The 26992-nt window shown below is 37.0% G+C and overlaps 1 protein-coding gene across 1 annotated transcript in view; it reads left to right on the top strand.

Moving 5' to 3' along the window:
* Positions 1-26992, top strand: part of atrx (ATRX chromatin remodeler) — a 105147-nt gene that overhangs the window by 55519 nt on the left and 22636 nt on the right. The window contains exons 22-30 of the mRNA XM_015351067.2: positions 338-455; positions 3546-3676; positions 7060-7154; positions 7836-7993; positions 9591-9747; positions 11497-11597; positions 16367-16475; positions 18403-18580; positions 20021-20215. Of these exons, the coding sequence (XP_015206553.2) occupies positions 338-455; positions 3546-3676; positions 7060-7154; positions 7836-7993; positions 9591-9747; positions 11497-11597; positions 16367-16475; positions 18403-18580; positions 20021-20215 (1242 nt within the window). The remainder of the gene's footprint in view (positions 1-337; positions 456-3545; positions 3677-7059; positions 7155-7835; positions 7994-9590; positions 9748-11496; positions 11598-16366; positions 16476-18402; positions 18581-20020; positions 20216-26992) is intronic.

A 26992-nucleotide genomic window follows, 5' to 3' on the forward strand; every position in this document is an offset into this window, starting at 1 on the left:
GCTGATCTGCACTCTGAAGCTCGCTTAATTCTGTCCTGTCACCCTATTTGCTTTTTCATTATTTAAGCTGTAATACATTATCTCAGAATATACATAGAATACAATTAGTGAGCATTCTTTTAATCTGTGTGTCATTCAGTGTCCTGTTTTTACCAATATATTAAATATTACTATATTAAATATTAATATATAAAATTTTACAAATATTATATATTACGGTTTTACACTATTTGACTTTGCCTGTATTGTGTTTTTCCACAGTAAGCATTTAAAAGAAGAAGGAATCCTGTTTTTGGTAAAACGACATTTTCAATAAAGATGACATTTTCATTTACAGAGACGGGACTACACAGCTTTGACAAAATTCTTGCCTCCGAAGCACGAGTACGTTCTGGCAGTGAGAATGACTCCAATTCAGTGCAAGTTGTATCGGTACTACCTGGAGCATTTCACAGGTAAGGACAGAATCAGCAGTGCTTGAAGGAGGAAAAAAAAAAGGTTGTTGGCACCTTTCCCCAGTTGTTTCCATCAGAAACTTTAGTTGGTAAAATATTGGTTGGAAGGAAGCCTATTTGTTAGCTTATTTTGCCTGGTAAAAATAATGCAATTGAGTTGTTGTAGAAATTTGCCCACTTCTTCATTGATTTTTTCTTTTGAATTGTAGGAAAAATTATCCCTGTACTCAGTAACGGCTCAGAATTGGTCAAAATAATCGCTCAGGAATTAAGCATTTTTCTGTTTCTCGTATTATCTGAACTCAAGGTACTCATTTACAGCACTAAAAAACACACCCATACTAACATGTTAAGCATTACAGTTTAGAGTCAAATGTGTTTTGAATAGGACATGATTAAAACTGTAAGTGGGTAGTTATCGGAGAATTTATTTAGTTCCTTGAACCAATAAGGAAGTGCCAATACACAAAAATGAGAAAGTCCATTTTTGTGTATTCCATTGTTCAGATAATGTATTGTAATTATTGTCCTTTTAAAACAATTTTTTACTTATATTCTGTCATGAAAAATCCAGATACATGCAGTGTTGTGTGTTTCTGCTTTATTAACAGTCATTCCGAGTAGTGATTTTTGTTTGGCTAAATCTCATTTTGAACTTAAGCCCTTTTAATTTGTAGTAATTTACATTTTTTGGGAGGAAATGTGCCTTACGAAAGGGCTGAATGGTTAGTTTAAACAGGTGCCAGAGGACTTATCTTTCGTTTTAGAAAGTTAGAGTGCCAGTTTTGACATTTTTAAGTAGAGCTGTAGTCTATGATTGTAAGGAAATAAGATTTCTGTTGTAACGGTGAGTGGCATTTGGCAAAGTTCTATAGGTTAACTGAACAAGTTCCCATGTCCTTTAAAATCAAATGCTTTAGGGATTGTTAACGTTAGTAATTTAAGCTGTCCAAGAAGTTTTCACTTCAGGAGACTAGAAAATTGCCCATGATTGCATCATGACTTATTCTTCAAAACCTGTGTAGCTCTAACTTGGCAGCAGGCTCGGTATTCTGCACCTGTAGCTGTAAAGAAATTTCAAATGATTGTAATCGAAGGAACTTTTTTGACTTTCATAGTGTGAATATTTATATGCAGATACTTGTGGTTTTCAGACTACTTTTGCTGAAATTCCTCCAGTGTACGAGGTGCTTACTAAAAACAGTCTAGATCTGCATCACTTGAGGACAGGAACCAAAGAGCACTAGTGATCAAATAAATACTACTTATTTCTAAATGCAGTTTTTTACTGCGCTTTCCAAAAACGTTTTCCCATTGACTGTCAAGATAGAATGGTAGGCAAATTTTTAGCATCTTTTGAAAATGCTGTGTTGTCAGTAACTTCCCAATCTCAATGTTGTGACCACACAAAGAATGGTAGGATGGTTTGATTTGAGATAATTGAATTAGTTTTGAGTTTCAAAAAGTAATTTTAGTTCAATGCACTTTTCATCCAATTTCCTCAGAAGTATTTTTCAATAGTTTGAGCAATATAAAGAAATAATTATTTTTTATTATTCTATTTGGGAGACTATCTGAATAAGACAATAAAGGATTTGTGTACTTGTAGTAAGAAATAAGTGAAACAATTGGAATTGATGTTTCACTAATCTTACAGAACACAAGGTGCGCATGCTTAGTTAAAAAATGTTTACATTTTTACTAGCATACAACACATACATTACTTTGGCCTGTATCATAGATAATGCTTCTTGTACTTTTACAAGTAATGATAAGACCTGGAAAGCTTTTACTGAGGAGTGGAGGTTTTACCAGTATGCAGGTACAGCAGACCTGAATTTAGCAGCACTTCAAGGTGACCACATTTTTAGTCTATTAACAATTAGGGTTTGTTTTTTAAATTGACCACCTCTACACCTTGTCTACATCACATCCAGTCTGTGTCCATTCCATATATGGGTGTGGATTGTGCTTTCCTCCATGTTGTGCCTTAGGCAGTTTTTCTTGGGCTCAATCATTTGATTGCTACTGCATCCTTCAGTTGTACTTCATACTAAACCATTGGTGGTACCACTTACACAGCTAAACAACTCAGCCACCAGCACTGTAAGGCATCACAAGCTGGTACCACTGTACATGTCTACAGTTCTTACCCACCGGCACTGCAGGCTTCACTCACTGTGTTGTGACCTAGATAGCTTCCATACTTTTTACACTTGTAAACCCATTGCATTCAAATTAAATAGGCTTATTACCGTACCTTTGCATTTTTTTATTTAAAAGTTAATATGGTTTAAACCTCTAGCTACCGTCAGTCTTTTATAGAAAACGAGGTATTCTTGCAGGTCTGCTTCAAAATGCTACAGATACTAGTACTTCTACCTCTACTTTTAATAGTAAGGTTAAGAACAAGGTTTTAAAATAATACATTAACATGTCCCAGGCCTTTTTGATCTGGTCAAATCTTGAGAAGTATATGCAACAATGTACATTATTTCAAAATAATAAGGTACTATTACTTTATTACATTTCTGTGTCATGGCAAGTGTAGCAGAGTACAGATGCTGCCCGACTTACATACTGTATGTGTAATAGAACCACAGAAACTTAAGTCAAAAATTACAGTTGGAAAAAGCCTTTGTATGCTCCATTTGTACTTAAAATATTTATCATTGGACTATTATGATAATTGAAAATTATACCTTTCAGATCACTAGATTGTTTTTTAACCACGATTCAAGGGTTACACTGCAAACACATGGCAGACATGACTTCAGACAGTGCACAGGTAGTGAAAATACTCACACTAGGCAGTGAGGAACAAGACACAGGAAGCTGACTGCAAAATGCATGACGGCTGCCTCGTTCCTCCACACAATAAATAGTTCTTATGCTGTGCACTATTTTGAATGTTCTTTGTGTAAGTCTGAGAGAGTCTGTACTCTGTTTCTAGAGGTAAATGAGAATCTGTTCTGGAAAGAGTTATTGCTCTTGCATTTAGGACTTCACACTTCCTTTACTCAAAAAATGAAAAGCTTGGTGTGCTCTGTGGCTGCTAAATAGGGTGTACTAAAGTGAATCTCTGGACAGGTGTGGGCAGCAGTTTAGAGGGAGGAAGAGGCAGAGCTGGGACCAAACTGTTCCAGGATTTCCAGGTGCTCAGCAGAATCTGGACGCATCCATGGTGTCTTCAGCTGGACTACATCAGTAAAGAAAACAAGGTAAATTGTACCTTGTCTTTCAAGGCATCCATCCATTTTCTAATTGCTTTATCCAGTATAGGGTTATGAGTGAGCTGCAGCCTATCCCGGGAAGCAATGGACTCAAGTTAGGATACAGCCTGGAGCATCCCATCACAGGGCGCAAACACACTCACACCAATTTCACAGGAGCCAGCTAACCCACCAGCATGTCTTTGAACTGTGGAAGGAAACTGGAGCACCCTCCAAGAATACCTCACCAACATAATAATTCCACAGATAGCACCCGGGTCCAGAATTGAACCTGAGGCTTCAGTGCTAAAAACCAGCAGCCACTGCATCACCATGCTGCAACAATCAAGCCACTGTTAACAGATTCTGAAAATAAATGTTAAAACATGCTGAAAACACACTTTTTAAAAAACAAAATATAGACAGACAATCATGAAACTTCTTTGAAGAAAGCAAAGGTATGGAAATTGTTAATCAAACGTGCTGCTTTAGTACAACAGGGAAGAAAAGAACATAATTCAAATTCCTGACTGCTTTGACACTTTGAACATTATACAAAATTGTGTTCATACTGTAGTGTTCACATGCACTTTTAAGAACTCCACTTCACATGAATTCTCAGATCACCTTGTAGGAGGAGTGCTTTTTAAATGTATGATAATGTGGATAATATGATAAACCTGAATTACATTAATTTTGTGTTATTACCTACTAACATGACATAATTGTGCCCCAAAATATTGTTAGGAATTGAAGTTCTGAAAACAGAGAAATACCATAAAATGACTGAGCAGGTTGATTAGTAATTAAAATAAATAATCATAACCCCCGAATTGTAAAGATATTCCAGGAATATTCCGGAGTGATTGGTTTAATTAGAGGCACCTGAGTCTCTTCAGGCATACTGGGTTAAACAAATATTAATATTGACAATGAAACAAGACAACATGCAACATAAACATACAGGTTATGCCATGTACAAACTTACAAACAAGGTGCCTTGAAGGTCTTTCTTTATTAACCAAGACAGCTGCCAAGTCTTCAAAACCAATGTAATGCCTATGACAACCAACAGAAGAGATAAAGCTTGCTTCTAAATTAAACAGAATATAACCTGTATTTAAATCCCTCTCTATATAAATTGGGATACTATTAACTTAAAGAGAATCTCCCTATTCTAAAAAAGCGTTCACTAACCTAGAGTCTGTTTTTAACAAAGGGATTCTCTGTACAGGAAAACTGAGTTTTTTTTTTTTAATAACAGAATGGCAACTTTTCTTAAGGTTTAAAAGTTTAACTTGAATCTGGTCTTAAAGGCTGATCAGAGAGAGGTGCTCCCACATTCTGTCTTCCTTCTATTTCTCCTCTCTCACTTGCCTCTCCTCTTAAGTCTTCTTCTCTCCCTTCCCTGTCTTCCTACCCTTTTATGCTATGTTTCTGGACTGTCGATGACACTTAATCATTTACCCAGAACTTAATTAACCAAGGTAAAACAGAAGATCCTTTGATCAGTGTCTCACAGACCTAATACAACTCAATAAACACTCCAGTTCCTTTCTTGATTTGAAGCTAAATGTTGACACTAGTCAGGCATTAATTAATGTCTCTAGATTTTTAAGACACTTTTATAGACATTTCCAATAACAATATATTTTTTTACATATTTACATCTGTTGTTGTGATCATTATACTACAATCTGAGCAAGATATACAGTGCCTTGCGAAAGTATTCGGCCCCCTTGAACTTTTCAACCTTTTGCCACATTTCAGGCTTCAAACATAAAGATATACATTTTTTATTTTATGTGAAGAATCACCAACAAGTGGGACACAATTGTGAAGTGGAACGAAATCTATTGGATTTTTGAAACTTTTTTAACTAATAAAAAAAATGAAAAGTGGGGTGTGCAAAATTATTTGGCCCCCTTGCGTTAATACTTTGTAGAGCCACCTTTTGCTGCGATTACAGCTGCAAGTCGCTTGGGGTATGTCTCTATCAGTTTTGCACATCGAGAGACTGAAATTCTTGCCCATTCTTTCTTGCAAAACAGCTCGAGCTCAGTGAGGTTGGATGGAGAGCGTTTGTGAACAGCAGTTTTCAGCTCTTTCCACAGATTCTCGATTGGATTCAGGTCTGGACTTTGACTTGGCCATTCAAACACCTGGATATGTTTATTTGTGAACCATTCCTTTGTAGATTTTGCTGTATGTTTGGGATCATTGTCTTGTTGGAAGATAAATCTCCGTCCCAGTTTCAGGTCTTTTGCAGACTCCAACAGGTTTTCATCCAGAATGGTCCTGTATTTGGCTGCATCCATCTTCCCCTCAATTTTAACCATCTTCCCTGTCCCTGCTGAAGAAAAGCAGGCCCAAACCATGATGCTGCCACCACCATGTTTGACAGTGGGGATGGTGTGTTGAGGGTGATGAGCTGTGTTGCTTTTACGCCAAACATATCGTTTTGCATTGTGGCCAAAAAGTTTGATTTTGGTTTCATCTGACCAGAGCACCTTCTTCCACATGTTTGGGGTGTCTCCCAGGTGGCTTGTGGCAAACTTTAGACGAGACTTTTTATGGATATCTTTGAGAAATGGCTTTCTTCTTGCCACTCTTCCATAAAGGCCAGATTTGTGCAGTGTAAGACTGATTGTTGTCCTATGGACAGACTCTCCCACCTCAGCTGTAGTTCTCTGCAGTTCATCCAGAGTGATCATGGGCCTCTTGGCTGCATCTCTGATCAGTCTTCTCCTTGTCTGAGCTGAAAGTTTAGAGGGACGGCCAGGTCTTGGTAGATTTGCAGTGGTCTGATACTCCTTCCATTTCAAGATGATCGCTTGCACAGTGCTCCTTGGGATGTTTGAAGCTTGGGAAATCTTTTTGTATCCAAATCTGGCTTTAAACTTCTCCACAACAGTATTACGGACCTGCCTGGTGTGTTCCTTGGTCTTCATGATGCTCTCTGCGCTTTCAACAGAACCTTGAGACTATCACAGAGCAGGTGCATTTATACAGAGACTTGATTACACACAGGTGGATTCTATTTATCACCATCAGTCATTTAGGACAACATTGGATCATTCAGAGATCCTCGCTGAACTTCTGGAGTGAGTTTGCTGCACTGAAAGTAAAGGGGCCGAATAATTTTGCACGCCCCACTTTTCATTTTTTTATTAGTTAAAAAAGTTTCAAAAATCCAATAGATTTCGTTCCACTTCACAATTGTGTCCCACTTGTTGGTGATTCTTCACATAAAATAAAAAATTTATATCTTTATGTTTGAAGCCTGAAATGTGGCAAAAGGTTGAAAAGTTCAAGGGGGCCGAATACTTTCACAAGGCACTGTACATGTTAGTCTGAAAATATTAAATTGTTTTGACATTTCATTGCTTTAGGGATACTTTGACGAAGACAGCATGGAAGAGTTTATTGCGTCAGATACAGAAGAGTCTTCAATGAGTCTGAGCTCTGAAGAGGAGAAGAGTAAAAGGTATTCTTGCGTTCCAAGGAAGGAGTAGTAGTGATAGAGAAGAGGGGTTTGTTAACATCTGGTCTAAGTTGTTTAAAATAGCTCATTGGAAACCACAAAATGTGTGTTTTGTGTGTTATGTCAGAAAATAAACCCCTTTGGCCTTTAAGGCCTTATTCATTAAGGAGGTAAACTCTTTCACATAAGAACCCTTTGCCTGTACTGGGTCCCATTAGGTTGTGATATGTAAATTATACACAGCCACACATCAATTTAGTGAATACATGAGGAACCACTTAGTTTTTCCCAAAAGAAAGTGTCTTTCCTCAGCTTGTGGGGAATTTTACTAAGATCTTGCTCGACATTGATTTAAAAGACGTTTGAAAAGACCATAGTAAGATGTTTAAGTTTGTACCACACAGAGGTGTCCGTTCCACCTCAACGTTCCCCCCCCCCCCCCCACTTAAGAGATTCACTAAAACATACACTTTGACTAGGGGAGCCTACACCTTTGCATACAGTTGTATTGCAGGAATATAGAGCTGCCATGAGCACTCTGGAATTTTTGTATTTTCAGTAGACAGTTGTTGTGAATGAACACACAAGTCCCACAGCCTCCTCTACTTTTTAGTCTTCCTGATGTTCTAAATTTGGAGTATTTTGCCCCAAACCTGTGGATGTTCTTTATTCTGATCTTCTCAGCAAGAAGAAGAAGGGCAGAGGGAAGAAGTGTAGCAGCGCGGAGGGGTCCGACAGTGGAAGTGATCTGGAAGTGATCAAGGAGTGGAACTCACGGTCTCGTGGGGGAGGCGGTGACAACCCAGAGGGAGGAAGGAACAGACCCGAGCCTGTTGAAGAAGGTGAGATCACTCTTTCTTGGATAGCTGTGCTTTTAAAACAGCCAGAACCCTGTGCCTTGGGGCTGCCATCAGTGTAAAAGCAAAGCAGTATTTACACCAGCTTACCCATAAATTCTGATTGTTTGAATTGGGTTTGACACTGACATGGCGGTATGAGTGTGCTCATTGAACGATTTATATTAGAGCTTTATTGGGAGTATTTATGAACGACTAATTCGGATATCTCAGTGTGGCCGATCAATGGAAAAATTAGGGCTCACCTAAAAGCAGCTCACTGCTAGTTTTGGTAAAAAACGTGTTTACACAGTAGGAGAACAAAAGGTTCATTTACCACCCTCGAGGCAGGGTTGACCGTCTGGCTCTATAATCCCCATGATTTGGATTTTAAATGTGCCCTTAAACTGAAGGAAATTAACTTGTAAATTAAGTTTTAAGCCATTGCCAAATTGATATCGTTACCACACACGGCATATACTAATACAGTAAAAACAAATGTGCATCATATTGAATTGATCATTTATATTTGTATTATTGTAATGGGATAATGTAATGTAATTAGGGCATAATCTTTTTTTTAAGTGCATAGCTTCCTTTGAAAGTACAATTAATGATTTTTTAGTGATCTCTGCATCCTAAGCCAAACACATTCTCTCTGAATTCATTCTACAAATCAGTAGACATCTGTTCTCTTCAATATTTTTCAAACAGCATACAAAGGTCATGGATAATTTATGTTAAGATAGTATTTGGCGGCCAAACGCCTTTACCACACATGGTAAAAGTAATCAAAACCTAAACATGTACATTAGAAACCATACTGGAAGAATGAAATGCAAGCCAAACTTGTTTGAGGATAAGTAATCAATGACATCTATTAGCTGTATTTCAGTTAGAAATAAAGCAGAGAAATCGAAAGTTGTGCTTGTTTAATGTACTTAATGTGGTTTCAGTTATCAAATTCAATCAGCTCATAAGTTTAAAGAACCATAGTATGATTTCACCCATTATAGGTTTTGTGAGTTAGATTAATACAATCCACTTACAATATCCTGAACTTCTGAATTGTGTGACATGAGTTCAGAAATTGGATGCTCCTTGATTAAATGTGGCTTTTGCTAAATTAATTGACAAAACCAACTGCATCTCTTCTGGCCTCAGTATAGCCAGGTTCTTTTAAAAACATGATAGTCAGACTTGAGGCCATTAGATTTCTTCTAGCAATCCCCAAAAAACAATGACCATAAGAATATTCCAACTCTGAGGACATGTTCAGCAAAGTATACCTTTGAGAGTTTCTAGGAGTATTGAACTAAAATGTCCTATACCACACAAATGTCTTCTAAATAAAAATATTACTTATAGAGGTTTTTGTGACTTAAAGGATTTTATTGTGACGTGATATGCATTAAAACTAAAGGCATAATAAAGAGCATACAAAAAGTGTATATAAGTCAGATTTTTTAATCTTTTTAAAACTTTCCAGTTCAATCACTATATACATAGGAGTGTCTGAAATCTTTTTTATGGACTTTAAGAGCTGAATTTAGTTATACAACAGTTTTTCACTCCTCTTTTTCTTCCTTTTTGATTGATGTAGTTAGTAAACCTACCTCAAGTTCAGGCCCAGGAAGTCCCTCCCCAGACTGGCACAAAGATTTTGTCACGGAGGCAGATGCTGAAATATTGGAGCACTCCGGAAAGATGGTCCTGCTTTTTGAAATTCTCCGAATGGCTGAGGAAGTGGGTGATAAAGTGTAAGGCTTCATTGTTTTCATACCTCCTTTGTATGGTCTGCTTTGGGAACTAATTTGGTTTGTGCTTCAAATAGAAGGTTCTCATTCTTAGAAGGAGCAGGGTAGTGTTCTCAACTACCTTAATGTTTTTAGTCCCAACTATATAATCGATCTCATTATTTGCTAATTGGATCAATTTGTGGCCTAAACCTGTAATGGGTTAAATTGACCTAAATCCTACATAGACTAGTTTAGGTTAAGTGTTAAGGAATAGTATACAGAAAGAGAAGGTCACAGAATATATATGGACAACCATCATGGTATAAAACATGTCTGGGGACTTTCATTTTGACACACAAAATCTATTTTTTTAAAGGTTTTTTTCACAGCGGGCTTTATGACTGTTTTGTAGTCATAATGAGCTGTTGCAATGAAGGTCGAATTTGCAGCACAAGTTGTGGCTGCACATGGAGATTATAATGTGAAACACTCATCTGTATTTTATTTGCCAAAATGGTTTGTTTTAGGTCTGTTTATATCTGAAAAATGTTCTCATATGTAAACAGTGTTCAGCCACATTATAACCATTTCTAGTTTGGTTGATTTGAGTTCTGCTGTATTATCCAAACAGTGCTGTTTCGCTCCACAGTGTGGGTAAGCAATTTTTTCAGAGGAATAGCTTTGGGAGCACATTTTGCAAACTTCTCTGTTTTAGGAATCTGAACATATCTGAGCAGCCCCAGAGTTCCAAATCTAAGAATTGACCAGCAACGTCAACCCAGTGGAGTCTCATCAATGAGAGAAAGAGGTTGAGGTCACAATCAGATTAAGACCTTGTACACTTAAGTCTCCAAAGAGAATTGGGACTGTCTGGAACACTTTACGCAGCCAAATTTGTGAAGTTGCATTTTTGGGGATCTTTCAGGAAACATTTGGCAAAATAGAATTGTAATGCAAAGTCTTACTGGGATGAGTAGAAAAAAAATAAATAAATACTGCACTCTGGCATTTGCTTCTATACATTGGTTTCCTTTTCAGATAAGTGACAAAGTTTGGGTATCTGACCTGAGAGTCAATAAGTCATCTTTCACCTCTTTATCTGCCACTTTTGATTGGCTCCATGGGCCCGTCAGTTCTCTCATTATGTGCTGCAGGGGTGTATGTAACGGACATAACGTTGTGGGCTTCACTTGTCAAATATAGTGAAATATAGGCCTTTCTGATCCATTTGGTAGCAGGAATGTGGCTCACCTGGCTTGGTTTCTGTTTTTAATTCTTAATTGATGTAATTTAAGCTTTTTATGGGGGAGCACTTGCTGTGGCTGTTTTTAAACCGAGATGAATATCTTTTTTTATTAGCTTGTGCACTATACACTGTGTTTTCTAGGCTGATAAAAACATTGTCTGTGATTTAACACTAGTACAGGGTGAGGTATTTTTTTTACAAAAAAAAATTGGGGTTATGTTCTAAATATATTTACAGTTGTCTTGTGTATTGTTTTTTTTTCTGTAAAACAGGACATGCTGTAAGTACAGTATGTGCATCTATGGGGCTGGCCTCCCATCCATGGTGTTATCCTACTTTGTACTCTTTTTTTTATCCCCTGGTGTGAACACTGTGCTGCTTGAACCCTAGCTGGCAATAAGTGCTTTCTGATGATGAATTTACTTTATTTCATAAACCTGTGTCATCCCTTTTCTAACTAAATGCCAAGTGGCTTCAAGACAATTGTTTTTTTTTTACTTTTTTGTGCTCATTTATGGTTTCAGGCTTGTCTTCAGCCAGTCACTAATCTCATTAGATTTGATTGAAGATTTTCTGGAGCTGGCTGACAGGGCGAAAGAGGAGGGGAAGCCTGATCTATATAAAGGTATGCCACCTTAAAATATGTACCCGTTCATTTTATAAGATCTTTGATGGTCTTGTAAAGTGATGCTGCTGTATTTTGTGCGTCAGGGTCAGTTTCATCTAAGGTTGTACCTTCCCAAGGGCCAACACACTGTTACAAAAACAGCCTTGGTCAGGACCAAAATGGAGCCATTTCTAATACAGGCTGACCTTTTGAGGCAGGAATGGTAAAGAAGAACAGGAGAGTTCTATTGATCTATGATTTGTGTGGTACAGTTTTCTCTTAACTAAACTGATAGCCATTATGTATGGATGTCACCCCATCGCTTTAGCCTTGGAATTCGAGCACACTGACTGTGAAGTTTCTCTTAGGCCTGTCCTGTTCCCCATTCTGTTTTGTAGTTTTGTATCAACTTGCTTGGCATCAATTAACAGATTGCTATTTTTGCAGATCTCTAGTTAACATTAGTGTTCAATTAAAAAATATATTCTTTTAATTCTTCCTTGGCTTTATTAACTCCATGACATATGTTGTATATGCTTTTAATTATGCGGTTTAATGATGTTTTGGTGTTTCTTAATCCAGCTGCTTCAGCCTTTTCTCCAAGGGTAGGCCTCATTTATAATAATATTCACTGAAATGGATGAGCTTTTACTAGAGTTCTGTCCTTTATCGTGCTGTTTTTTGAAGGTGCACCTGTGTTTCCCTTGGCTGGGATCATTGCTACTGTTTTGAGCTGAACATAAGTCTTAATTACCTTTGATCCTTGGCTGGAGCTTCCCAGAAAAGGCTTGAACTCAATATAGGCAGCTGCCAGCAGTGTTGCCACCCACTAACCGCTCTCCTTCCTGGTCACATAACCCCCATCCATGTTAACCAGCAGGAGGGAGTGTATATTATGCTCCCCTGCAGCTATGTGCAGATGCCCTTATTCATATCCTTAATCCTGCTAGAGTCCTAGCCTTTAGTCTGGACAGATCCCAATCCAGATCCAAGGAAGATAGGAGAGGAAATAGTGTCTACTCTTACTGGCTAGTGGATATCTTAAAAGAGGTAGATATATTCTCTAGGCATCTAACCAGAGGGGTCACAGTGTCCTGGCCTGGGACTTCAGTAATCCAGTTTAGATATCCTGAGATATCAGTAATGGCTGTTGTCATGTGAAAGGAAATTGGAAATTGACTTCAAGCAACACATTTTTTTCATTTTGGTTTTTTGGAGATGCATCCATATGAAAATGAAATAACACTAATCCAAACTATCTTGAAATCATTGTCGATTAAAGCGTTGACTCATCATGTGTGTTATTTAGTGTCACTTTTTTATAAATCATCGATAATAAATGCACATGGACTCAATATGAATGAATGTGTAGAGTTCACTGTAATATAAGATGCAGTTGGGTATTTTAATTCTTTACACAGTCTGCCAATTGCAGACTGTCTCACACATTCTTAGAGCTGCTTTTCCAATTTTTCCCAGCCTTGCCTAACGTGAGCTCATCTCCTCTGGTCTCCTTCTAACTTGACAATATATCACTCAGTTCATAGGCTCTTATACACACCAGTGCAAAAGTGAAAATAAATCGCCTCAGGGAATAGGCTTTATAAACAAACTTTGACTTCAGCCAGAGTGTCTTTGTATATTATATACATGTATAATTTTTTTCCACCCTGAGCATCTGGTGTGTGGTGGTGTTCTTTCACATCCTAATTAAACTGCAGCAGCTGTTTTTGCTTTCATTTCCAAAATGATTAGACCTTGACTTTTTTTTTAATTCCCCTAAAAATGTTTGCTTAAGGGTTTGCAATTTAATGAAAAGATCACAGTCCAGTAATTAGAAACATGCCGAAACACAGAATGCGAACACAGTCCAGGGTTAACTGAGTGATAGGAAGGGCTCAGTGCCTTCTGGACAAGTATCTGAGCGTACATACACTTCTCTTCAGGCCCACAAGAAAGACTTTTTAACTGGAGAACTGATTGCAAGACCGTTCCCTATGCCACAGTGACCTGTAACTGTTAGGGCTCATCACGATTGTCAATATTGTTACATTTTCATTTGTCCTCCATAAGAAGCAGACAAAGTGAGTTTACCAATATTTTTAAGCAGGTTGTTTTTCTTTTTTTTCGACTGATAGACAATCTTTAACAGGTGGTTGGTACAGATACAGAAATATGTTGCTTGTTTAGTGTTATCTATAAGTATAGTATGCAGTTCGCATTTCTCTACACATATTTCTGAATAGAATTGAAAAGTAATGTGCAGAGAGTGAATTTGTGTGCATGTATGCGTTTTGAATATGGGGAAAAATTAGCCTCTGAAATAATTTTTATAACCTATGGAACATGATGTGTATGGTAAAAAACTTTTTCAATTCTTGTTAGTTATCTGCACCCCAACGGCACCAAATAAGCTGTTACACAAGGATCTCACAACTGTTTTCTGATAGTCAACCCTTTGTACGGAGTTCGCTATATTCCAACTGTTAATGACTCGAAAAAAGTGCATAAAGAGGACTTGTGACACTTATCTGAAGCACCAGAATGCTTGGGAAGCAAATCGTAAAAAATAATAATGGCACCTGTTGTCAGGGAATACTGAGCAGAACACTTACAAGTTATTAAGTACTTTGTTGCCTGGCACAGGTAGATGACAAATAAAAACCAGGCAGAAAATGTTAAAGACAAAAACACAAACATGTACAAAAGTGTGAATCTTAGAGTTGAGCTGTTACACATACCAGAAAAAATAAAACCCGGCTTGTGGGAATGTGTGTCTTGTAAAATAAAGGCTCAGCTCAGGACTAAATCACTTCCTAATCAACCTCATCACTAAACCAGTAAGAGATTGAGTTTAGCCTGGTGATTACAGCACATAAAAAATGACATTATTATAAGTTTAGCTGAAAAGCTACTTTACATCTGTAGCCCCAGGGTAGGAAAAACTATATATATAAAAAATACATATAAAACCACACAAAACCATACCGTATGATAAATAGATTTTAAAGATAGTAAAGTACATGGTAAATTTATAAATATATTAAAGGTTGCAAGAGTTACATTAGAAGTCAACCACTTGTCAAGATCATTGGCATTGTTAGTCATTAAAAGAGACATCCAAAGGTTAATGATTAATATTATTAATCTTATTATTATATTAAAATGGATTTGCTTTAAGTCATGATTTCACTTTAGTTTTGCTCTTTCCAAATACTGTGGCTCTATACTGCACCAGTCCCTGCTAGTTTTGGCACTTCTGTTTCTGATATTGTTAGAACAGAGTGATTTAAAATGTGTCAAAGAAGGGGGCTAAGATAGTTTCTGAAAACCTGACAGGCATCTGCAGAATACATGAAATTATCATGTTTATGGATTGTACTTGTTCATTGGGTTGCAGTGGAGGTAATATGCTGGTTTCTCATCCAGTAGTTTCAGTGTTTTATTGTACAGTGTATACAGGACACATATCATAGTATTTTGTGCTTGTGACTAACTTGTTATACAATACAGAAAAGGTGATATGATCATTGAATGCATATATAATTAAGCAGTATTTTCAGTTCATAAGATGATATCTAACTATTTGCAATCTTTTCACAAATTTCTTGAATGTATGATTTAAATCAGTAACAATCCCAGGATATTTAAAATGAGACACAACTTACAGTACATTCACTGTTTACAGTAATATCAAGTTCATGTAACTGTTTTTTCTAGAAAGAAGTATATACAGACTATTTTGCTTACAATTAACATAAGGCATGAATTTGAAAGATCTCACTTCTGATATCTGATTTATGAACTACTTGTTTGGATTTTGCATGGAGATAAAGAACTGTGTCATCAGTGTACAGCATATCAATTGCAGGATATAAAAGTGGGAGATCATTAATATATAGATTAAACAGAAGTGGCACTAAAATAGATCTTTGAAGTACCCCAATATGACACACAACACAAAAATTAATATTGGCAATCTTAGTATGCCACTTTCTACCAGTAAAAAGACTCATAAAAGGCAACAGTCCCTACACAAAAACAGAAGTTCCTTTGGAAGTGTACAGCTCTTATGATGTTAAAACTTCTCTCTTCCTCTGTTCCTCTTTTCTTTGTTCTGTGTAATTTTCGTATTACTCTATTGATCCTGCCTTGAGTCCAGTTTTCCTCTGTACCATACCTCAAAAGGCTTAATGGCCTTCCTGTTAAATATTAGTAGAAGTGCTTGTCCACTTGGGTGTCTGGCTATTGTGGATGTCTCAGGTTACAAGACAAGATAAGAGACAGTTTACAAAGCTCAAAGAATTGTCTTTCCATAATGAGCAGGGCACTGTGAGAAGTGAAATATACACAATTTGATATCTACAAGAGGTATGTCAATGTTAGAACGACAAGGTCAAATACCTGGACATTTCTGGCTAAATATCTCAGAAATGTGACTTCTGCTAGCTCCATGCACTGTAATGCAAAAATGCATTTTTTATTGTTGTTGCCCTTAGTAAGAGCAGAGTTTAGAGTTTTGAAGTACCAGTCATTCACTGGAAAAGAGAAATGCTTGAATTCTGTAGCATGGCTATTACTAATTCTCTTTACTGCAACATTTCCAGTGTTTTGTTACATTCCATGTTGTGTCTTGTTCAGTGCAGGCATTTCCTGTACAATGTAAGGATTTAGAAAACAAACCCAGTGTATCAAATAAAATTAATGTAAAGCAACCTTCTTGAAGTCACCAGGGTTTTGTTGATGGGAAAAATATTAATCACATTATTTTTGTTTAATGATGGCAGGTGAAGGAAAATGGTTCAGAAATATTGATTATTACCGTCTTGATGGCTCCACTAGCGCAATGACAAGGAAGAAGTGGGCTGAGGATTTCAATGATATAAGCAATGCCAGGTAATCTTTTTAATTTATCCTATGCAATGCAATGATGCCTTCTAAAAGCCTCTTTATGCCAATCAAGGCATTGTTTTAGGTACAGTTTTCTACACCTTCTTGGTAAACAAAATGGGTGCTTTTTGAGGGCCTGTATTCAGAACCACATGTAACATCCACATACTATAGCTTAGCTGTGTGTGCTTCTGACTCCAAAAGTATATGAGATAGATATAACTGTATATTTCCAATTTGTTAATAATTCTCAAATGATGATCTCATAGCACATGTGAACAGTGGCTACTGTCAGGGTGACAGGATCTGTTTACAAAACTCTGGATGAAATACTGATTAGGCAACATTAATTCCAAAAACTGTGCTTATAATATCTTATCCATACTTGCAATAATTTCTCCTAGTGCAAAGAGGCTGCTCAGATTGTTAAAACAACTGGACAAATCAATATGATTTCTGTATTAATTACTGATAAGCTTTATTAAAATATGTCAAATAAATATTTGTTTATTGTATTTTATTGATTTTATTGTTTGAACCTATGACATCAAGCGGTTGTGCATTTTATGGAACCTTGTATAACAGCAGGTATAAAATGTTAATATAGAAAGGCAATAAAAATATAAAAAATATTTAATTCTGTAATGTAAATATTAAAGATATGTAAATGTATGTGATTTAACATCAAAGCTGTAAACTGTGTACAGCGATGTTGGTTTATTGCAGAAATGGTTAATACTGTATTCACATACAGTATAGTTAATGTTACTTGTTAGTATCTCATTCCAGAAACCATTTGCTCTGCTAGCTAAGAGACTCTGCTAACAGATCAGTGTTTAAATTGTTACTGTTGAAAACCTAAAACTTGAATCTAACCCATTTTATTAACAAATCCATACCTGCCTTTCAGCTTCCTTGTTCGGATCTTAGTGCAGGGCTTTGTATGTTTAAAGAATATGCTTAGTATCTAGTGCACCTCATAAATGCCCTTTATCAGTGCTCTCGCTCTGAAAATAGAATCAAAAACTTTTATTTTACTAGTTTGCATTGAAGGATTCTCTGCTGACAACTGCCTTATCACAAACCTCAACAAGGGCAAACTGGATGGGTTTTTTTTCTAATGGTTTTCTCTATTCACTATGCAGTGACAATCATAGACAAAATGTTATAGCAGTGCCATACTTTGCCTACCTCTACTGCTTGTTCATAACACAGCAGTCAGCCCAGTCTTCATTGATTTGTAACCACACTACATATCTCCGAACTAGCTGTTATCTATCTACAGTATCTATTATCTATCTCAGATTTATTGTGTATGTATAATTCACCAACTCGGTTAAGATTTTTGAGCTGACAAGTTTTTTTTTATTTGAGCACTGAAAAATCCATGCACAGAAACGAATAATGATAAAAACAAAACACATTGTGCACAGTAAGCATACATTGGGCCAAAGAGCTGCTTTAGAAGGATGGGTTTAAATCACCTGGCACTTCTTCAACCAGTCTGTTTTTGCTGTTAACTGGCCTGAGGTGCTTTAGTGTCGTGAATCTACAGTTCTCAATCTTTGTTGTTTGCTTCACAGTTGCACACCTTAAAAGCATGAACTACAGGTTATTTTGCTTGAACAGTGATTGCCTTAATGTGAGACATGTACTTGGACATTACTATGACCCCCAGGATATTTTTATTTGGTGTGTCTATTGAAATCACGTCCTTACTAAGGACTCCCTTAAGAAACTTCAGAAAGTCAAAAGTTTTAAAAGTTTAATTGACAACCCTGCTTGATTTTTAACTTGTGTGTAAAGTTTTGTTAAAATCTGCAGTTTTTCAGTACGAAGTCTCTGAAATATACTTCAACAGCAGCATGTGTAAGCTGAGGTTTTTCATTTCCACTTGTCCTTCTATACAGTTCTTTCTTTCTTTTTCTTTTAGGGGGCGCTTGTTCCTCATCTCCACTAGAGCTGGATCTCTTGGGATCAATTTGGTTGCTGCAAACCGAGTAATTATATTTGATGCCTCTTGGAACCCGTCATACGACATTCAGAGTATCTTCAGAGTGTACCGCTTCGGCCAAACAAAAACTGTGTTTGTGTACAGATTTCTGGCTCAGGTAATTCTCATATCTTAATGTGATATATAGCCACTGGACATAAACTTTATCCTGAAAGATACTAACATTTCTTATTGAGGGGCTTTTACTGATGAATATCTTTAGATACCACTTTGATTGAAATGTTATGAAAGAAAAATATTTCTATAAAAAAAGAATATTTAAATTTCTTGTAAAAATATTGTAAACATTTTCTCCTAAATATCTTAAGTAAATGTAGACTTACCCAGATAAGGTAAGAAAATATTTGATGTTATGAGCTCAACTATTTTAAGTTTAAATAATGCTCTTATTCCCTGTGAATTTTCTTTTAACACGAGATGTTGCTCTCTAGCTGTTTATATCTTGTGATGTTAAAATGGAAGAACAGGGTATATAGCACAAGAACTAATAATTTCTCAGACACCTAATAGGTTCTAAAGAAAACATGTAATTAACAATAACAAGTAGGATTAAACATCCTGTGATGTTTTTATCACATTTGTTTTAAAAAACTACATCTCACAGGTACATACTAAATCAGTCACAGTTACTATAATAGCCTTGTAATATACCATATCCCATATCTATAAATAACTTTAAAGTTTTGGCTGTTATTATCTGCTCCCATAGGTGTTATTTGTGTTGTAAATGCCCTTGTAGTAAACTGTGAGTTATGGTGTCTACTAAACCGCTATATCTATATGAGAACTGTGTAGTATTGTATTGTTAAAAACCATTCATCGGTTCATTGTCATGAATTTAAAAAAGTTGGAGAAACTAAGATATGGTCGAGATTTAAAAATTTTTTTTGAGCAGAAATGAGTAACTGTTACTTGTTAGCAGTTTTAGTGATTTAATGATAAATATGTGCATTATTCCACTTTTAAGATCTCTGCAATGAATTAATTTTCTGCTCTCAAAAAAGGTTTCCTGCATTTGTAGAATATGGAATGTTATTCTAGCAGATACAGTGGATTTTTTAAAGAAACAAATGGGGGAGTTCCTTGGATCCGTTATTCAGTAAAAAACAGACTAAACGTGATGAATGGCCTCCTCTCAATTGTAATTGTTACAACTCATGTTTAACTGACTTATGTTTTTAAAAATAATTTTTCTTAGTTTGACTATAGTATTGCAGCCTGGTCCCATTTAAAGTTTCATCTAATAATGAATCATTTGTGCACTATAATGTAACTTAAAGCAGTGTTTTGAATAGCATAAATACACCTGCTTGCTCTAATCCTTGAAAATGATTTGTCTTATCCTGCTTGTGTGAGCAAATGCTATAAAAATGTTTACTTTTTCAGAAGCTATATATAATATGTGCAGGAAATGATTATTTTTGTTTATGCTTTTTGGCTAGTTTCCCAGCATGAAGAAGGTGACCGCAAATCTATTGATTTTGCCAGCACAGACTTAAATCACATAAGAAATGATTCTTCCACCTTTTTTCTGTAGGGAACCATGGAGGAGAAAATTTATGACAGACAGGTTGCCAAGCAGTCTCTTTCGTTCCGCGTAGTGGACCAACAGCAGATTGAGCGTCACTTCACGATGAACGAGCTCACTGAACTGTACACTTTTGAGCCAGACCAGCTGGATGACCCCAATTCGGAGAAGAAGAGCAAGAGAGCCACTCCTATGCTGCCAAAGGTAAGTCCTATCCCAGATTGCTCCTGGCATAGACAGCTGAGGAACCGTGTAGCACCAGGCTGAAATTACTTTTATTTCGGCATGGGGAAGAATGGTAGTGTAGCACACATGAAACATTCTTAATGGTACTGAGTAAGCGTCTTTGCCCCATGTTGCAGTGTTTCTTTTCTGCCCCAAAGGCCTTCTTCCAGGATGACCATCTCCACAGAAAACATGTGGTCAACCCCAGTGTGATGAGCATGATTTGTGATGTTTCCTTTATGTCATTGCCTTTACAGTCACCAGATCTGATCTCAATCAAGCAACGTTTCCACCTCTATAGCCAAGTGTGATTGACTTTTGTATGGGGAACATGGTGTCACATTGACAGAATTCCAGACGCATACAGACTCTGTGACACTTTGCATACAGGCCGTACTGTGGCCCAAATCTTTATTAAGTGACTTCATTTGTTGTTTCCATTTTTTGTCCACTAACTGTATGTGTCCTCTAAAAGGTACACTTAACATGCTACCCAGTTCTTCTCTCTGTGCAAACCTGCTGTGCAAACAGTAGAATCAGCATGTCACACTGATCCCTTGAAGCAGTGCTCTCTGATAGCACTGTAATTACATGTGCACCCCTACAGTAAAAGGGATCACAAACCACCTATAAAGAACTGCTGGATGCACCAAAAGCCATTAGATAACCAGCACTTTCTGGCCTTCAGGGCTCAGTCTCCACTGATCTTCCCAGAGACTAATTGCTTTTACACTGATTAACATTATCCTTTTAAACTCTGAGACAATTAATCTTTAATAAGATTGTCTTCGTCTGAATATGGAATCTTTGAGGTGAAGAACCCAAACACGATCGCTTGGGAAATAAAAGCTATATAAAATAAGGATGGGTAGCTACTCATAAGAATACTGTGTTCGCGTGTGGGAAACTAATGTCAAGTGAGACGTAAAATTGAAAACCAAGAGGAGGCAGTGTTAACTGTCATTTAGCCTGTTTTCTGTTTTCTTTTTCTTTTAAGATTGACAGCTGTGGTTCAGTGCAGTCCAGCTTTTTTAACAGAGTGTCAAGCAAATGTGAACCACAATGGGAAACATTTTACACTTACGTTTTTTATTGTGATTTTAAACACCTTTACTGATCTTTTTGCCTTTCTGTGGCATAGGTTCTGGGTGAAAGTGACAGATGGTTTGTTTGGGGAATCCTGGGAGCTGTGTTGTATACCCTTGTGATGTCACAATTAAACTTGGTGGCATTGCAGTACTCGACACAGCAGTCTTTAACAGTACTTCACGCTAACCATACCTGCAGTATATTTGTTTTGTTGGACATGGTTAATGCACCTCTGGTTTGATGAACCATGTTGACTTCATTGTTTATTGGCTGCTTCCTGTCTCATGCTCAAATGTGCCTGATTTGAATTTTATTCCAGAAGTGTCTGTTATCCAGAAGTTATGGGATTCAGCATTGGCACAGCAGCTACATTCCTTCTCTTATTTTAGAAGCACGACTCACTGAGTGCAGGTGTGCAGTTGTTAGAGCCATCCCCTGTGGTTTACAAGCAGACAGACGCCTTAGATAGAAGGTCCAACAGCAACAGTAAATTCATTTTTGGGAGTAAATTCATTGTTTACTTTTGTTTACCAAATAGTATGCTTATTACATCACTAATGTACCATGGCTGAAGCAGAAAGCACTGTTTTTGTAAAGATTGCAGCAGTTTTAAAGAGTGGGATTCATTAACTAGAAATGAAACATTATACATCATCACATTGTCACAGCTGTTTAAGAAGCATGCCTGGATTTTTTTTTCCTTCACTTGCTCTCCCTTTGAAAACTTTTTAGCCGTGCATGAGTCCAGTGCAGCCACTTTCAAGTTGTCAGCTTTCATTCAGCACAGTAGGAGTGTGTCCTTGATGCTGCTGTCTGTCTAGAGCTCCAGCTGCTGGAGAAAAACCAGCGGCAGGCTCTTCTGTTTTGTCAAGGTCTGGAGTGTCTCTAGCAGCTGGGAGCGACATCCAATCGACAGCAGTTTCAAGGACACACCCCTACTTTTAGGGGAAGCAAACATCTTGAAGTTGATTGCCCTGGATTTATATAATTTTAAAAACCTGTCAGGATGTTAAAAACTGTACCCATTCCAATCTGTTACACAGTCCAGCATCTGTATTTATAACCTTTGTAGGTCTTCTTAGTTAAAATAAAAATGTTAAAATGCTTATCAAAGGCACAACTTTAGAGCAACACACTGCCTAAATTTAAGTGTAACTTGAAGTGTAAATAAGAACTGGTATTTGCACCTGAGAGCTGCCATAATAGCAGAAGACCATTAGCAGGCCCATAAGCAGTGTGCTTTGATAGTAAGTCCTACTTTTGATTTATGTTCTTCAGCTAAGGTATGTTGGATACTGTGTAGGTGATAAATCCCATACTAGGTTAAAAACAGTTAAGTTTCATGACTTAATTTTCAAAGAAACATTGGCAAGATTCAACACAAAAATGTAAGAAAGGTTACGAATGAGAGCAGGACATTTGACCCATCTTGCCAGCTCCATACCAGACATTTCTTAAAACAAGCCAGGGTATTGGCTAGCAGCATGGTTGGGTAGCTTGTTTGATACCACAATCCCTTTGGTCAAGAAGTGTCATCTCTTTTCAGTTTTAAATGCACTTTCCCATACTTTTTGCTTGTGCTCACTGGTTCATGTTCATTTTGAAAAGCCGTTTTGGAGCTCACAATTTACATGTACACTAAAGCCTGACTTCCAGTAACAGCCAACTAATATTACAGCCATGGTAACTCCAAATGGAAGACTTCCAATTTTTTCCCTTCATGCCTAGGAAGGCCATTAGAACACAGCAGCTGGGTTTTTTGTTGAAAGCAGGAAATTAAACCGGAGACTCATCTGCGTGTAGGGAATGGGAACAATGAGAGATCCCAATACTATGGAGAAATCAAGACCTAATAGTACCATATTCCTGAAATGTGGTGTGAATACACTTGTTTTCACAATAATTACTGTGTGCACTGCCTACAGATTGCTGAGGTCAGACAGATATGGTTAATGAAGTGGTAAATATCTGACCATAGTAGAATCAACCAAGCATGAATTCTCTCTAGTTCAAAATGATAAACATTTGTCAACCTTTCAGCGAACGCAAACCTTCACTGGGAATTGTGTGTTTTTTATTAAACAACACCTCTCTAACTTTGAGTGTGGATTATTTTTCTTTTTTTGTAGCTATCTGTCCACCTCACTGGTATTGCTGTTTTTCTCCTGTTTGAGAGACAGCAATGTCATCCTCAGAAAATATATTTCTAACCGAATGTAGCCGAGTTACTGTCTTAATTCTGGTGTCTTATGAGGTAGACCTTTTTTTTAATTCTATAATGCTTCTTTTAGTACATTCCTTCCAGTTCTACATCTTACTGGGACACAAGGCCATCATTTGTGAAATTCAGCCCAGTAAATTTCCACTTGGGGAAAAAAAGGAATTAATAAAAATAATGTAATAAAATTTAAAATGCATATAATTTGCCCTCCTTCATAAGGTCTTGCAATACAGATGCTGAAGCAAGTCTGCTAACATCAAGAGACCCATTTCAAACAAATACAGTAGACAAACAGGACTAGTATCTGAATTATGTATTTCTGTGAACAGTTATCAGCAGGAGGGGGAGTAATACAGGGGTTTTCCTTTATCACTGACTTAAAAAGCTCATGCCCTTTTATGGATACCATGAACACATCAACAAGCGGACTTGTTTCAAAGACAGGTCCTTGAGGTCAGTCGGACTACTCGATAGTGTGTTTGGAGTAAGGGGATAGAGACAACATATCTACATGAATATCCATGTAAGGCTCTATCTGTCCTGAGTAAGAAGGTATTAAATGGCATGAACTAGAGAGCAGCAGTGCAAACCCTAGTAAGTTTTTATGTGCATCAGAGGGGAGTGATTCGGTAATGTCACCACACTTTGAATTGTAATTAAAAGAAATTAAAATACAATAAATAATACTGGTACCAGTACTCAATTGTACAGTAGTATTTTAATGCAACTCAGTCTATTTTCAACAAGATCCCTGTAAAGCAAAAAGAATGGATGTGCATTGAGCATTAAATACTAGCAAGTAAAGACTTGTATTTAGACAAAGCTTTCCAAAATAGTGCTCCAGTACACATTTCTGAAGCCTGATTCCAGCTGGTGATGTTCAACGATGAAAACATTTTTACTGAAATTAATTATTCCAGGAAGTTGGTGGTAGTTGCTGGGTGAGGTAGAAATACATTTCAGTTGTAAATGAATCTGTTGACACATAGGTAGAGAAGAAAATATAAAGACTTATGTATTTTCTGCGTCATCACTGAGCCTTTTAGATAGGTAGTCACACTACATAAATGACATTGTGTTTGCAAAATTTCTCTAAGAAGAATTCTGATCCAGGAATCTTATGGGCAATGCTAATTCAGAGGAAGTGAGGACTTTAGTGATAGTACTGTGGAGGAGTAGTGAGTGGCTTTGAACACCTGTCCAGAGACTTGTGGCTTCAAATCCTTTGAATTTGTACCCCTGCTGTTGTACCCTGGAGCAAGGTACTTCTTAAAGTCACTGATGTAAATGAGAATTTCTTCTAAGTTAATGTAAGTTGTTAAATGAAGGTTTAAATTAAAATATATTACAGTACCTTTGAATAATGGAAGTTAGAAGTTTGTTAAATGCTTGACATATTTCTATCAATGTAGACAGCAAATTAAAATTTTAACAGATAACGTGCCTGAGGAAAAAGATCTTAACACAAGAGACTTGGAGAGTTATACAGCTGGAGAAGTTAAAACAGTTCTAATTTAGCCAAGCAAACTGTTATGAACTGGAACATTGGCCATCCTACGAATTAGCCATTCTGAGACAGAAATTGGTCTTCAGTAGATAAAAGAAAGGGGTTACCAGATTTCCTAGCTGTTTAAAAAACAGAAGATTTTTATTGGTAACAGTTAGCAGATCAGGAAATGTAAGTGCAGATCTAAATAACAGCTGTATCTCAATTTTTCTGTTTATATTAATGCTAAATTGAAAAGATGCATATCAAAGGTCACTTATTGTGAGGTTTTTTTATGTGTACTTCCCGTAAACAGTATTCACAGGAAATCCTTCTCTAAATTTGCCTTGGGTATTATATTTGCAATGTTTCAAATTCTGCCACTTGCATTTAATGCACATAAAGCAGTTCACTCCTGTCACGTATCCCTTTATGTTATGGTCAATGCAGAAGCAGCCTACACCTCCCCTAACAGTACCCAGTCTTCCTCAAAAGCTCCCCATGATCCACTACAGGAACCAGGAATGTCGATGTTAGAAAGTCTTTTGGTCTAATTCATGGCTAATGTTTTGAAGGAGCTGTAGAAAAGATAAATTTTAGGTAAAACAGAATTTAAGATTATCTTCGTAAACCTAGCTAAAAAGGGTTGAAACTTATTAAAGAAACTTTTTTTGTACTCCTAACGACATCCACTGTACACACAGGAGCCTCACAGCATGGTATGGGATCATTTCTGAGGTCTGCTGGAGACCGTTTATGAACTTGAAATGAAGTCTAGGTACAGGAGAATTTGCCAGAGGGTGGGAAGTGGCTTGTGTTTTGTGCCTGTGCGAATGCGATGCATTCTGGTAGGGGAGGAGTGCCTTGCGCTGCCCAGCAGGCAATTGGTGGGAAAGAGGTAATTTGCTACCGTTTTGTTTTCTGCCGGCTGTGACTAATTTTAAGAAGGAAGAGACTCCTATATTGATAATTAGATACAGGAATCGGCTCCTAATAAGCTCCCCAGATGTTTCTTGCATGCGTTCTTTTAAAAGGCATTAAAAATCATTAAAACAAGAGACACAGGGGTGCAGTTCAAGTCAGATCACTCCTCTAACTTAAGATCCATATTCCAGGAGCTTTATAGGCCAAAGCCATTAAGTAAATAGACTGATCAGTGCTTTAAAAATACATTGTACTCTAGGGGGCTGCATAATTAAATTGACCTCTGCTGACACACAATATGAAATTTCTTAAATTTGAAAATTAGTTCAAAATTGAAATACCCATTCACCTATTTGTCCACCCAAAGCGTAAAAAAGGCAATGGTGGTAATATATATATATAGGTTGTAAAAATGCAGTATGAGTAAGAATGTGTTGAGTGAGCTTTATTTTACCCCCCAGCATTTACTTTTAAAAGACCACTCACCAAGATGAGTCTTTGGGCAGGGAATGTACATACTGATAGGAAAATTGTAAATGTAAAACACATTCATAAGAAAAAACACAGAAAATGGGATTTATAGACTAAACAGCCTCACCTCAGTTAAATACAAAGTTTACAGAAAGGGAGATAAGGCTTAAGAAGCAAAAAAGAACAGCTACTTATTGAAAATGTTTTTAAGAAGTTTGGCATCATGGATTTAGAAATAAGTAGATGATGTGTAACTACATTATGCAGGATCCAAGAACCTTTACAGGAACAGGTTGAAAGAGCTGTGAATGAGTTATTGAGACTGCTCTTCAATTCTTCAGACATCCAGACAATACAGGAGAACATTTACAAAAGCTCCATACAAGTCTTACATGATGTTGCTAGAAGTGTAGGATGTAAGAATTAATCTTAAAATTGGTTAGGCCTCACTTGGGATATTGTGCTCAGTTTGGTCAAAGCCCTACAAGTAAACCATTTCTGCTTTAAACTGCAAAGGGGGACAACCAGACCAATTCCTGGTCTGAATGGAGTTTCGTTCTTGAAC

This window comes from Lepisosteus oculatus, chromosome 8, assembly GCF_040954835.1.
Source record: "Lepisosteus oculatus isolate fLepOcu1 chromosome 8, fLepOcu1.hap2, whole genome shotgun sequence".
Classification (NCBI taxonomy): Eukaryota; Metazoa; Chordata; class Actinopteri; order Semionotiformes; family Lepisosteidae; genus Lepisosteus; species Lepisosteus oculatus.